This window comes from Anabrus simplex, chromosome 5, assembly GCF_040414725.1.
Source record: "Anabrus simplex isolate iqAnaSimp1 chromosome 5, ASM4041472v1, whole genome shotgun sequence".
Classification (NCBI taxonomy): Eukaryota; Metazoa; Arthropoda; class Insecta; order Orthoptera; family Tettigoniidae; genus Anabrus; species Anabrus simplex.
The window spans coordinates 90790814-90803817 of record NC_090269.1 but is presented as its reverse complement, the minus strand read 5'-3'; the positions used below and the strand labels follow the sequence as shown (position 1 = coordinate 90803817).

At 40.3% G+C, this 13004-nt stretch overlaps 1 protein-coding gene across 2 annotated transcripts in view; it reads left to right on the top strand.

The window, feature by feature from the left end:
• LOC136873771 (uncharacterized) overlaps window positions 1–13004 on the top strand; it is a 461175-nt gene that overhangs the window by 128938 nt on the left and 319233 nt on the right. For both annotated transcript variants that reach the window (XM_068227563.1, XM_068227564.1), the window contains one exon: window positions 5948–6144. In XM_068227563.1, coding sequence (XP_068083664.1) covers window positions 5948–6144 — 197 coding nt within the window. The remainder of the gene's footprint in view (window positions 1–5947; window positions 6145–13004) is intronic.

Sequence of the window (13004 nt, the reverse complement as noted above, 5' to 3'; positions counted from 1 at the left end):
ACTGACATCAGCACCGCACCTAGTACTTTAGCACCGCCCCTGGCCCCACCTTGGTACTAAGCTGCGCACTGACATCAGCACCGCACCTAGTACTTTAGCACCGCCCCTGGCCCCACCTTGGTACTAAGCTGCGCACTGACATCAGCACCGCACCTAGTACTTTAGCACCGCCCCTGGCCCCACCTTGGTACTAAGCTGGGCACTGACATCAGCACCGCACCTAGTACTTTAGCACCGCCCCTGGCCCCACCATGGTACTAAGCTGTGCACTGACATCAGCACCGCACCTAGTACTTTAGCACAGCCCCTGGCCCCACCATGGTACTAAGCTGCGCACTGACATCAGCACCGCACCTAGTACTTTAGCACCGCCCCTGGCCCCACCTTGGTACTAAGCTGGGCACTGACATCAGCACCGCACCTAGTACTTTAGCACCGCCCCTGGCCCCACCTTGGTACTAAGCTGCGCACTGACATCAGCACCGCACCTAGTACTTTAGCACCGCCCCTGGCCCCACCTTGGTACTAAGCTGCGCACTGACATCAGCACCGCACCTAGTACTTTAGCACCGCCCCTGGCCCCACCTTGGTACTAAGCTGCGCACTGACATCAGCACCGCACCTAGTACTTTAGCACCGCCCCTGGCCCCACCTTGGTACTAAGCTGCGCACTGACATCAGCACCGCACCTAGTACTTTAGCACCGCCCCTGGCCCCACCTTGGTACTAAGCTGCGCACTGACATCAGCACCGCACCTAGTACTTTAGCACCGCCCCTGGCCCCACCTTGGTACTAAGCTGTGCACTGACATCAGCACCGCACCTAGTACTTTAGCACCGCCCCTGGCCCCACCTTGGTACTAAGCTGCGCACTGACATCAGCACCGCACCTAGTACTTTAGCACCGCCCCTGGCCCCACCTTGGTACTAAGCTGCGCACTGACATCAGCACCGCACCTAGTACTTTAGCACCGCCCCTGGCCCCACCTTGGTACTAAGCTGCGCACTGACATCAGCACCGCACCTAGTACTTTAGCACCGCCCCTGGCCCCACCTTGGTACTAAGCTGTGCACTGACATCAGCACCGCACCTAGTACTTTATAGCACAGCCCCTGGCCCCACCTTGGTACTAAGCTGTGCACTGACATCAGCACCGCACCTAGTACTTTAGCACCGCCCCTGGCCCCACCTTGGTACTAAGCTGCGCACTGACATCAGCACCGCACCTAGTACTTTAGCACCGCCCCTGGGCCCACCTTGGTACTAAGCTGTGCACTGACATCAGCACCGCACCTAGTACTTTAGCACCGCCCCTGGCCCCACAATTAATTACAAAATGTGACATGTTATCAAAAGAGAGCAGTCAAAACAGGACACCACACATCGCACTGTCCTTAGGACAGCCCTTCGTGCCGCGCTGAACTACAAAATTAGATGTGTTGTCAAATGGTAACAGTCATAACAGAGTACCGCACCGCATCCACTTTTTCTGGGCTGAAAGCGAGGGAGGGTGTCATGAATTCTTACAACTCTCCATGGACTTGCAAGAGAGGGAGAGAGAGACAAAAAGTTCCTACTCTTATTTGGATTGTCTAATAATCCAAGATTATGTTCTCATGGATTGGAGTGCAACCAATGGCAGCAGTCCTATGTGCTTTTGTCTGCGTAGGAAACTCTTTCCTCAGAATAGCACTGTTGTGTTGGGTATTCAGCCCGAAGGCTGGTTGGATCCTCAACAGGTTTACCATTAGCTGTCATAGATGGCCTAGGTGTCACTGAAGAGGCGTACTAGGGAAATTAAGAGTGAGGTAGTTTCCCGTTGCTTTCCTCACTGAGCCAGAAGTTGCTATTGCACATCAGTCTGCCAAGCCCACTGAAATGCCTGCACCAACCGACCCTATGAGTGACATTTTCACACCATTCATAGCAGGGACTGGCTGCATTAGGAATGGCATTACTAGCATCGCTTATACCTCAGCCACTTTCATATTGTCAAAGCCAAGGAAGAGACTGAGACAGGTCAATGAAAGTAACAATTTTATTCTAGCCCATACCAGAAGACATAGCGCACTGTAAACACTACATCTTGCCAGCAAAGGCATAGAATAGCACTATTAAATTGAAATTAGACAAAGTTAAAACCTGAGAAATTGAAGAATATGTTTTAATAATTTATGGGCATTACATCTAAAATTTTTGAGGTTTGTATTAAAAGAGGACAATATTGGGCAGGAACATCAAATTCAAGACATTATATGTGAAACACCTGGATGGATCTCATGGAAGGAGAACAAGATGTAGTCTTGGGGATTTATTTATTTATTTATTTATTTATTTCATGCCTTCATTTGTGGCGAAGTTAAGGCTCATGACCCTCTCTTACACTTAACCACATATCTAATAAACTTTATAAAACAGTATAATGAAATAATTTAACAAAATATAAATCCTAACCTCATTCATTCTTCCATTCATACTGCCATTCATACAAGCTGGTTATACATTTAATAGGTAATCTCGGCAAGACCGCTTGAAAGGAGCTAAGGAAGTGCAATTCCTAACACTAATTGGAAGGGAATTCCATAGCCTTGCACCAGACACTTGAAAGGAGCAGTTAAATGAAGATGAGCGATGCACAGGAATTGAGAGTGTCGTAGTTGATCGTGTGTTGTGTTCATGAGAGGAGGAGAGTAAATTAAACTTTGAGGATAAATACTGGGGTTTAGATTCATTCAGCAGACGAAATACGAGAGTAGCAATGTGAAGATGTCGTAGTTTATCGATTTTTAACCAGGAGAGAAGTTCATAATAGGGGGAGATATGAGTTGAAAATTTAATTGAAAATATAAACCTAATGCATGAGTTCATTGCCCTCTGTAATTTTAGTGTCTGTTCCATGGTGGCATCTATCATTACAATATCACAATAATTAAGTATGGGAAATATGAGGGTCTGGATAAGTTTAATTTTCAAGCTTAGTGGAAGAAGTGATTGGCGAGTTTTGAGAGGGTGAAGTGACGAGTGAATTTTCCTACAGATGCTTGTTATGTGCTCACTCCAATCTAGTGTGTCACTTATGATAATTCCAAGATTTTTTACCGACTTCTGAAATGGTATAGCTACACCACAAAGCAAAAGTGAAGGCAATAATTTCTTATTAAGGATATTTAACTGCCTTTGTTGCCCTATTATAATAGCTTGTGTCTTTTTAGGATTAATTAATAAACAATTCTTATTAGAATAGGAGCTAATCAGATTTAAAATGGAATTCATCTGATGAATTCCAAACTCAATAAATTAATTACTTACGCCCAGTTTCACCAACTCTGTGTTAAAGTTTACTTAACAAATGGTAACTAACAATTGTTATTAATTTAACACTTCTGTTAAAAGTCCCCTGTTTCACGGACACATTTCCAACATTTCTTACAAAACAATGTTAAAGATAATTTAACACGTATCCATGAGATTTCAGAACGCGTGTGGCAGTGAGCGTGTTTTGTTTCTTTATGTACAGCGCTTTGTAGCCTCCATGGCTCAGGCGGCAGCATGCCAGCCTCTCACCACTGGGTTCCGTGGTTCAAACCCTGGTCACTCCATGTGAGATTTGTGCTGGACAAAGCAGAGGCAGAACAGGTTTTTCTCCAGGTACTCTGGCTTTCACTGTCATATTTCATTCCAGCAACACTCTCCAATATCATTTCATTTCATCTGTCATTCATTGATCATTGCCCCAGAGGAGTGCGACAGGCTTTGGCAGCTGGTACAATTCCTATCCTTGCCGCTAGATGGGGGCTTCATTAATTCCATTCCTGACCCGGTCGAATGACTGGAAACAGGCTGCGGATTTTCATGTACAGCGTTTTATATCTTGGAGCAATTATTAAAAAATACATGGTATCTGCCATCTATTGATGACATTACTAAAGCTTGCATTTGTATGTAGCCTCACGGCAAGTGCTGTAAGCTTAGTTTAGGTATTTGAATGTCTATCGTCCAGCTTTTTGCTCCGTGTGGTAGCGGACTCATCAGTTGGATTGCCTCACCTCGATTTTTGAAGATTGTGAAGACTACAGTAGAGTGATATTTTCAGTCTATAAAACAAATCATGATACCTACTGGAAAAGTAATTTTTGATTATAAGTTATTTCTTCTCAGAACACTTGTTGTATGCACTTTATTTGGAAGAAACAACAACTGTGTGAATATGTGCAAATACTCCATAGGAATGTTGTAATAACTTCCACCCTAGTTTTCTTTACTAAAGCAGCCTGCTAAAATACCAAATTTCATGTCAATCACTCTAGTAGATATTCCTTCGTTGTTCTACAAAGAGAATGAAGGTGGAATTGATCATCACACTCCCATTTATTTAATTGTGTCCATATTAATGCACTTTGTGGTCTTTCCCTTTCTTTTGCCAATTCCTTCATTCTTCAAGGGATCAGACATTTCTTCTCTCCTGAAAAGAGTTAAGAGTGAATTGTTACCTAGTTGCACTTCGCATTTAAAAAATCACGACTACTCCCATATTATGACATAGATGTTGATTCCCATAGGGAACCTGAAATATTTGTCCTGAATGAGTAAATTTATAATACCAATATAAATCATCCATTATTGGACATTATAAATTTTCCAGCTAACTCTTTCCTGGTCTGATGGCCAGGCAGGCATCAATTTTTTGTAATGAGACAAAGTCTCTCTAAGTGCATTGGCACTACCGGTGGCTCCAAGTAGCCTACGCAGTGGCCTCCACGGTGTGCACTAGCCATGTGTCTTGGTAGGTGTGCTATTTACCGACTGAAGAGCCCAACTTAGCACACTGGGGCAAAACGCTGGCAACCAGGAATGAGTTTGCTGGAAAATTTATAATGTCCAATAATGGACGATTTATATTGGTATTACTCCCATATTCCCTCCCATTGAACATTTTTAGATAATAGTAAATGCAGATTCATGATGTTACCAGTTAAAATGATATTATTACTTGTGTATTACCTCCATTTTCAGCCCTAACCTGGCCCCTTGTAAAACCTTCTTGATTATTGTGTTTTGTAGAAATTCATAATACATTATATGAGGTCTGTAGATAAAGTTGTAACAACGTAGTCCAGACACTTGCAAGAGACCGGACATGTGCAAATACGATATGGGAGCAGTCAGGTGGCACAGTTGTTGATGTGTAGTGTGCATTTGACTGGCATCCAGTTGGCAGTGTTGTTGCTGTGTGGCGTTGAAGTGAAGAGTGTCAATTTCACTACTCTAAAGCATGTCCTTAAAAGGTGATCAGCGTTCATGAATTAAAATCGAGGTTGCCTGTGGCAAAAATGCATCAGAATGTTATCAAGGATTACGTGAAGCCTGTGGCGAGAATGCATTACCATATAGGACAGTTGCACGATGGGTCAAAGAGTATGCTTACGATATTGTGATTTTTTATTCCACCTTTTCAATACAATTGGTTTTATGTATTTATATTGTATTGAAAAGGTGGAATAAAAAATCACAATATTGTAAGCATATTATAGCAAATTCAATACGGGTCTAATCATGAGATTAGTTACATGTAATAGGGTCAAAGAGTTTCGTGTGGGTCAGAATGAGGTCTTGAAACACCCTCCGTACTCACCAGACATGAGTCTTCGACCTGTTTCTGAAGTTGAACGAACCCATCTGAGACCACTGATTTCCTGATGTGGTATTGTATTGCGCAGTAGGGTGTTCCGTCGCTGTCATCAACAGAGGACGCCTTGCAAATGGCTTCCCAACATTTCACAAAAGAGAAGAGATTTTTGAGGTGACTACATTGAAGGAATGTGATGCAATTGTAATTTTTAGTTCATTAAATATTGTATTCTATCAATATTGCCACTACTTTACTTACAGCCCTCGTATAATTCCCTCACTGATGTGATGTAATTGTAATAAGACTTTCATTTCCAGCAAAGAGAGTGTTGGCCTTATCAACAGCCATGGGTCGACTGGAAACAGAACTTGACATAACGACACCTTCAATCCTCTGTCTGGAAATGACGTACTTAATGCGAAATTACACTGGATCCAAAATTGAACTCTTGCTGAATGATGGTTATTCAAACACCGACATAACTGTAGGAGTGGTGAATGGTGTGGAGAATAAGGTAAGACATAAGAGCTGAAACAATATCTTAGTGAACATGGAAATAACATTTATCGTCCTGCAAACTGCATTCCTTCTTTCATAAACTTTTCAACTAGGCACTCACAAATTTATGTGGGTCAGTACGTCCAGTGCTGGACTGTATACTTCTCTTTCTAGCACCAGAGTAATAGATGCTACTTCAGGTGCACTCCCATTATTATCTTTGCCAGTATTGTTGGGAGATCAGAAGAATGCACGGGGTGAAGGGCTTTTCACCAGCAGAGCTAGTGATGAAATGGTTACCATGGCAACTTCGCTACTAACCAGGCGACTTTATATTATCTTCTACTGGCAGCTCTTCGTTCTTGTCAGTTGTAATCCAGCAAACTGCAAAGTGTGAGTCAATGTTTTCGTGCCGGGCTGAGTGGCTCAGGCGGTTAAGGCGCTGGCCTTCTAACCCCAACTTGGCAGGTTTGATCCTGGCTCAGCCCAGTGGTATTTGAAGGTGCTCAAATACGACAGCCCCGTGTCGGTAGATTTACTGGCACGTAAAAGAACTCCTGCGGGACTAAATTCCGGCACCTCAGCGTCTCCGTAGACCTTAAAAAGTAGTTAGTGGGACGTAAAGCAAATATTATTATAATGTTTTTGTGTAGCAGATAAGAGCCGATCTGTCCGGGCAGAACAGGAAGTTCGTGCTTGCAGGCCACATTCCTCATACTTGCATTCTTCTCATCTCTACACGGTACTAGATAAGTAAAGTAAATTCATGTTCTACTAATAAGATGGTGCTGCTCTTTTCAGGCACACCCCCAATGGAAGTGAGCTGCATGTACATTTTTAACCACATGCTAACCTTCCCACTAAACTTAAATTTCTGACAGTAGTAGGAGTTTCCGGACCTCAAAGATGAATGCCAATAAAAAGAAAACATTCATTAACAGATTATATCTGAAATTAATAGTATCTTTCCAGGTATAATAAATTAATAAATGTTTTATTTTCCAGGTACAATTTATTTATTTATTTATTTATTTATTTATTTATTATATTATTATTATTATTATTCTTTTCGTTTCAGCCATCTATGGGCTTCGATTATGCAACTTCCATTGCTTTCTCAAGTTCTTTCTCCTTAATCTTTTGCCAGTATTCCTTCATCTGTTGGCTTGTTCGTGCTTGTTCTTCTGCTGAGAATACTCTGTTCTTCCTCATTTTCTCATCAGCTAGGTCGTTCATCACTGCAACTCTCTGTCTGAAGATTTTTATGTTTGTTATATCTTCTGCCATGATCCCACATTTTTCTTAATCTCGGTGGATTTCTTTTACCCATGGGACTTGTGTCTTCCTGTTCTCCTGGAAGGTGAGGATCCTGTTGGCGAGTCTCTCTGATCCCATCCTTTTAATATGTCCTAGAATGTCAGTCTCCTCTTTTTTTCATTGTGGTGGTGCTGTTTTCAAATTGTTGGTATAGTACTTGGTTTGGTCTCATGCGAAATGTAAACTTGTCTTGATGATTTTCTGGGTCCAAGAATCTTTCTAAGGAACCTCCTTTCTTTCTTTTCCAAATCTGAGAGTTCCTTTGTGGGTATTGTCTCAGCTGCATATAAACATTCAGGTTTGACTGTTGTGCTGTAGTGCTTGAATTTGGCCTGGTAGGAGAGTGACTTAGATTTGTAGGTGTTCTGACATAATCTAAATGCGGTTTCCATCTTTCTTGTATGTTCTTGAATTGATGCTTTCTCATTCATGTTTGGAGTCAAAATCTCTCCTAGGTACTTGAATTTTGTAGCTATTTATTTATTTATTTATTTATTTATTTATTTATTTATTTATTTATTTATTTATTTATTTATTGATTTATTATCATCTTGTTTCCTATGGGATGGCTCAGGCTATAGAGCCTGCTATTATGCCCAACCATAATACACTCTTTAATTTAAGTTAAATTTTACGTCATATTAAAATTGTGTAACTTATAGACTAACTGGAAAAGCTTATCATCTAGTTCCTACGGTTAATGAAGAAAGTGAATTATCTTATATATGTGCTATAGATCATATTCTGATATGTAAGTAATGTTTGCAACACCTTCTTTTGAACAACTGAGTACTAGGAATGTGTCTAATTTCAGCTAGCAGGGAATTCCACAGGCAGATAGTAGCGGAGATGAATGGATCACTATACCTAGTAGTGTGATGGGTAGGGAAACTTAGCAGGGAGTTAGTTTAATGACCTTGTTTGGTGATTATTTCTGGCTGATAGGTACTGAAGGTCATCTGTCAAGTAAACCGGTGTTTCACTCCGTAGAACACTATGAAACACTGACACAGAGTGCAGATTTCATCTCTCCTTTAAATATAGCCAAAATAACTGATTAAGGTAGGGGGAGATATGGCACTGTCTTGGTTTTTTGATGACTAGCAAATGTACCCGTGCTTCGCTATGGTATTCTGCACTGTATATGGATATCGATGTAAATTACTCTACATTCAGTGAATAAGATTTTTTAAAATTCCATGTCTCTTAGCGTTATTCGAGAAGCAGCATAGGGAGGTCCACATACATTGTTTCCAATATGAAGTGCAAGTTGTGGAGTTGTGATGATAACGGCAGGTCCACTTGCCTACTGCCATTCACAATCAAGATGGGAATTTTCACTATAATGGCAGACCCCATTTCCTACTTCCAGACATATATCAGTTGAAGAATTTTTATTATAATGGGAGACACCTTCTCTACTGCCAGTCAAAATTGAGTTGTACTCTTATTATTATAATCACAGGCTCCTTTTCCTAATGCCAGTCAGCTTACTACCAGTCACACCGAGTTGGTGAGTTTCCATTATAATAGCAGGCTACTATGCCTAACGTCAGTCACATTTTAGATGGGTGAATTGGTTTATAATGGTGGGCACCCTTGCCTAATGCCAAGCACAGTCAGGTAAAGGATTTTTGAAAAAATATCCATGCTCCCTAACCTTGTGCCAGTCAAACCGAGAAGGATATAAATCGTTACATTGGTACACAGGAGTTGAAGAAGGACCCCATTCCTACTGCCAGTCATAGTCGATGTGGGGACTACTGATTACAATAGCAGACGCCCTCCTGCTGACAGTTGTTAATGATTTGTAAGGTATTAAGTACAATGGCACACACACCCTTTGTAGATCGCTACAAATCGACTTCAATGAATAAATACAGATCAACATAAGAATGTATATGCATGTTTACCTCCATTTAAAATTTAACTGCTGGTAAACGGTACATCATATCGACAACCGAATTGTACGATAAGACACCACATTTAGCGGTCTAGATGGTGACCCTATGATATTTTCTCGTATCTCATCTATTTATGGGTAAGATTGAGTTAGAAATGTTGAATAGGGTCAAATATGGGTAAGGTTTTTTCACAATGCATTAATGTTCGGATACTTTTGTGACAGTTACAAACATAGAATTTGGCTCATATAGCTACTGGGTGGGCCAATGTTCGCGTAGAATTTGATGATCCTATCTTTTGGATAAGTGAATCAAACTACCAATTATATGTGTAAAAATTGCAAAATTTATGTACAATCAAGATAGAGCCAAATTTAACATGTAAGGGATAGAGATACGACAAAAAATCATAGGACCAAAGTTGTAGATCACTCCAAATTGAACGGAGATTGTGCCATCCGTTTTGTGATATGACTTACCATTTAGCCACCAAATACCCCGAAAGGAAGGTCTGAACTGTCATTAAAATTGCCGCCATATTTCAAAAATTTTTAGGGTACAAATGAAAAATGTAAACGCCTCATAATTTTTCCATCGGTTACAGGCTAAAAGCTATAATTTTGCCAAATATCAATTTTCTAGCTTGGCTGGCAGATTGTGCCACCATCTTGATTCGGGGGAGGGGGTTAAAAATGAGGACTTTCAGGAAACTTTTAAGCTCATGAAACCCATAGGTTATCATATTTGATAAATATATCTGACTGCGTTCTTATGCTGAGCCCCAAATTTGAGCCTCCCAGTGAGGCCCCCTCAGTGTATTTTGAAAATGTTCGATTATTCTAGGGATCACGAAGTCATCAGCTTGTCTGATACCAAGTTTTAAATTTCTAAGATGCCTGGAAGTGCCTCATTAATTCACGTCTATTTTAATTCTGATACGTTCAATTTATTAATATAGATTATATTTCACCCCCTTCCCTAAGGGTTCTAGGGGCGTCTTGCCCCCACAGTATATTTTCCAGATAGTGGGTAATATTTGTACGCCTCCTACCCCAAAGCGGGCCGAACTTGTATTTTAAAAATATCCGGAGTGTCACTATTCACCTCAGCAACCCCAAAAAGTATGGATTTGACACTATTTTTGATTGTTTTTATATATCACTAATCCCTTGCCCCCCACCCCCACCCCAAAGGGGGCAGAAGATGGACTTTAAAAAATTCCGGAGTGCCACTATTGTGGCTACTCCAACCACTACTCTTATACCTTCATATCTTCCACACAATATAAATAACATTTGTTTGAGCGCCAGTTGCTTTTTAAATAAAAACAACAAAATTTGGTAGAGCATACCTCTTATATCAATTATCTCAAGGCGTGAGGTGATAAACTCACATATCTGGCAATATACAGGGATATGGATCAGGACAATATTAAATTACTGTTGCATTTCCACAATTGAGGATTGTACATGGAACTGGAATCACTTATTATAATTAAAATAAAACTGAGTTTATGACTATAATTTACGTCACTATGAAGAAGCATTGACGTCTTTTAATTTAACAAAAAAATATATATAGTGAGATTTGCGGTAAAAATAAAAGGAAAATTTAATCTAAACAAAAAAAGGTATTGGCATGAACTTGAAGTGAGATGTGATATCGCCGCTGATTACATTCTTCTTCATGTTATGAATGCATAACATGCCTGATGCTTTAATTACCTGATGTCTGCATACACCGCTGTTGAACTTGAAATTCTTGGGAAAACCTATGAGCTGAAGTCGGGAGCCATCTGCTGTTATCTTCTTATATAACAAGGAGTTGGCCTACATACCATGTACTCATGTAGGGAGCTCCAATGTAATTACGTCCACTCAATATATTATAAGAAATTGGAAAATATTATTGAAACATCTTGTGAAGTCCATCCTCACAAGAAGATGTTTCTTTATCAGCATAGTACCCGTCTCTGCTCGGATACAACCACCACTTGTAGACCTTCTCGATTATTACAAGACCCCTTGAAAACACAACTCTTAGCTCTGACCATCACACTAAGACCACTTCTTCCATTTGATACATCTGACTGTTACATATGATCTGCACGATATGAACTGAACGATATGATCTGCACGATATGAACTGAACGATATGATCTGAATACCTCTCACCACCGTTGCATCGACTTTTATAACCTCGCGATGACGACTCATCTCCCTACTCTCTGTTCATCCCTTCCACTTCAACATACAGTAGCTGGCGAATACTGACACTTGGTCGCAATCACGTGCCCACGCACTGATGTCATCAGTCAAGTGTTGTCTGAGCGTGCCCAAGCGGATTGAGGATGACTATGCTGAATGCGTCACCGGGAAATCTACTTGCACATAACATTCTCAGTTAAACATAGCCTCGATTGCAAAATACTATGCCAGCTCATCTAGCCAGAGTTACAAGCCACAGCATGACTACATGAAACCAACAAATCTCACTTACTAATATACCGCATAATTACAAACATATTCACTTAACCTATGATTAAATACAATAATATGCGTGATACCTAATTATTACAGTCTAAATGATGAGAAACAGAATATAAAATCTAATGAATCGGGTTAATAATGATAATAATAATAATAATAATAATAATAATAATAAATACTGAATGGAATCTGTAACCCTGTTGTACGGTTACACTATTCACCTCAGCAACCCCAAAATCTATGGATTTGACACTATTTTTTATTATTTTTATATATCATTCCCCCTCGGCCCCCCACTCCAAAGGGAGCTGAAGTTGACCTTTAAAAAATTCTGGAGTGTTACTATTTATCTCAGCGACCCCAAAATCAATGGATTCAACACTATTTTTGGTTATTTATATATATCACTCCCCCTTCGCCCCCCATCATGAAGGGGACTGAACTTGGATTTTTAAAATAATCTGGAGTGTCACTATTCATCTCAGCGAACTAAAACGATGTATTCGACACTATTTTCAACTAATTTTATATATAAACCCCTGACCCTCACCCGTAAGGGTGCTAGGGATGACTTACCCCCACAGTGCTTGTCTCCAGATAATAAGTTATGAGTGTACCAAGTTTCGTTGATTTTTCTCCAGTGGTTTAGGAGGAGATGTGTCATTTCCATACAAACATTCATTTTTATACGTACAGATAAAGCGGATACATGCGTTGTATGCGTGCTGTAATTTGGTACCGAGTGTGTTGTTTAAACTGTTGTAGGCCTATATCACGTCTTCATAGTCGAAAATCGGTAGAATTAGACTTTGTATAAGTAATTTCTTTGTTTTAAATGTGAGAAGAGTGTAATGTGTAGAAAGTTTGCTGGCAGATTTTTGTTGCATGTTCATACCAACTTAGATTTTTGTCAATGATTAGGCCAAGATTTTTTCGCGGACCAATTTGTGTTCCCTGGAAAATTATCAGAGGAGTGTTTTTTCTCTCCAATTTATAGTGATTATATTGAATTGATTGAATATGGAATTAGTTTGGATATACTGAAGAACCTCAGTTATGGACTAATTTAGTCGAAATTGAAGAAAAATGAAATGATGAGTTGTGGTTGTTGTGTTGGAGTGTCTAGTGAGTAGCTGGACTGAAAACGGCCTACAGAATGGAAGACT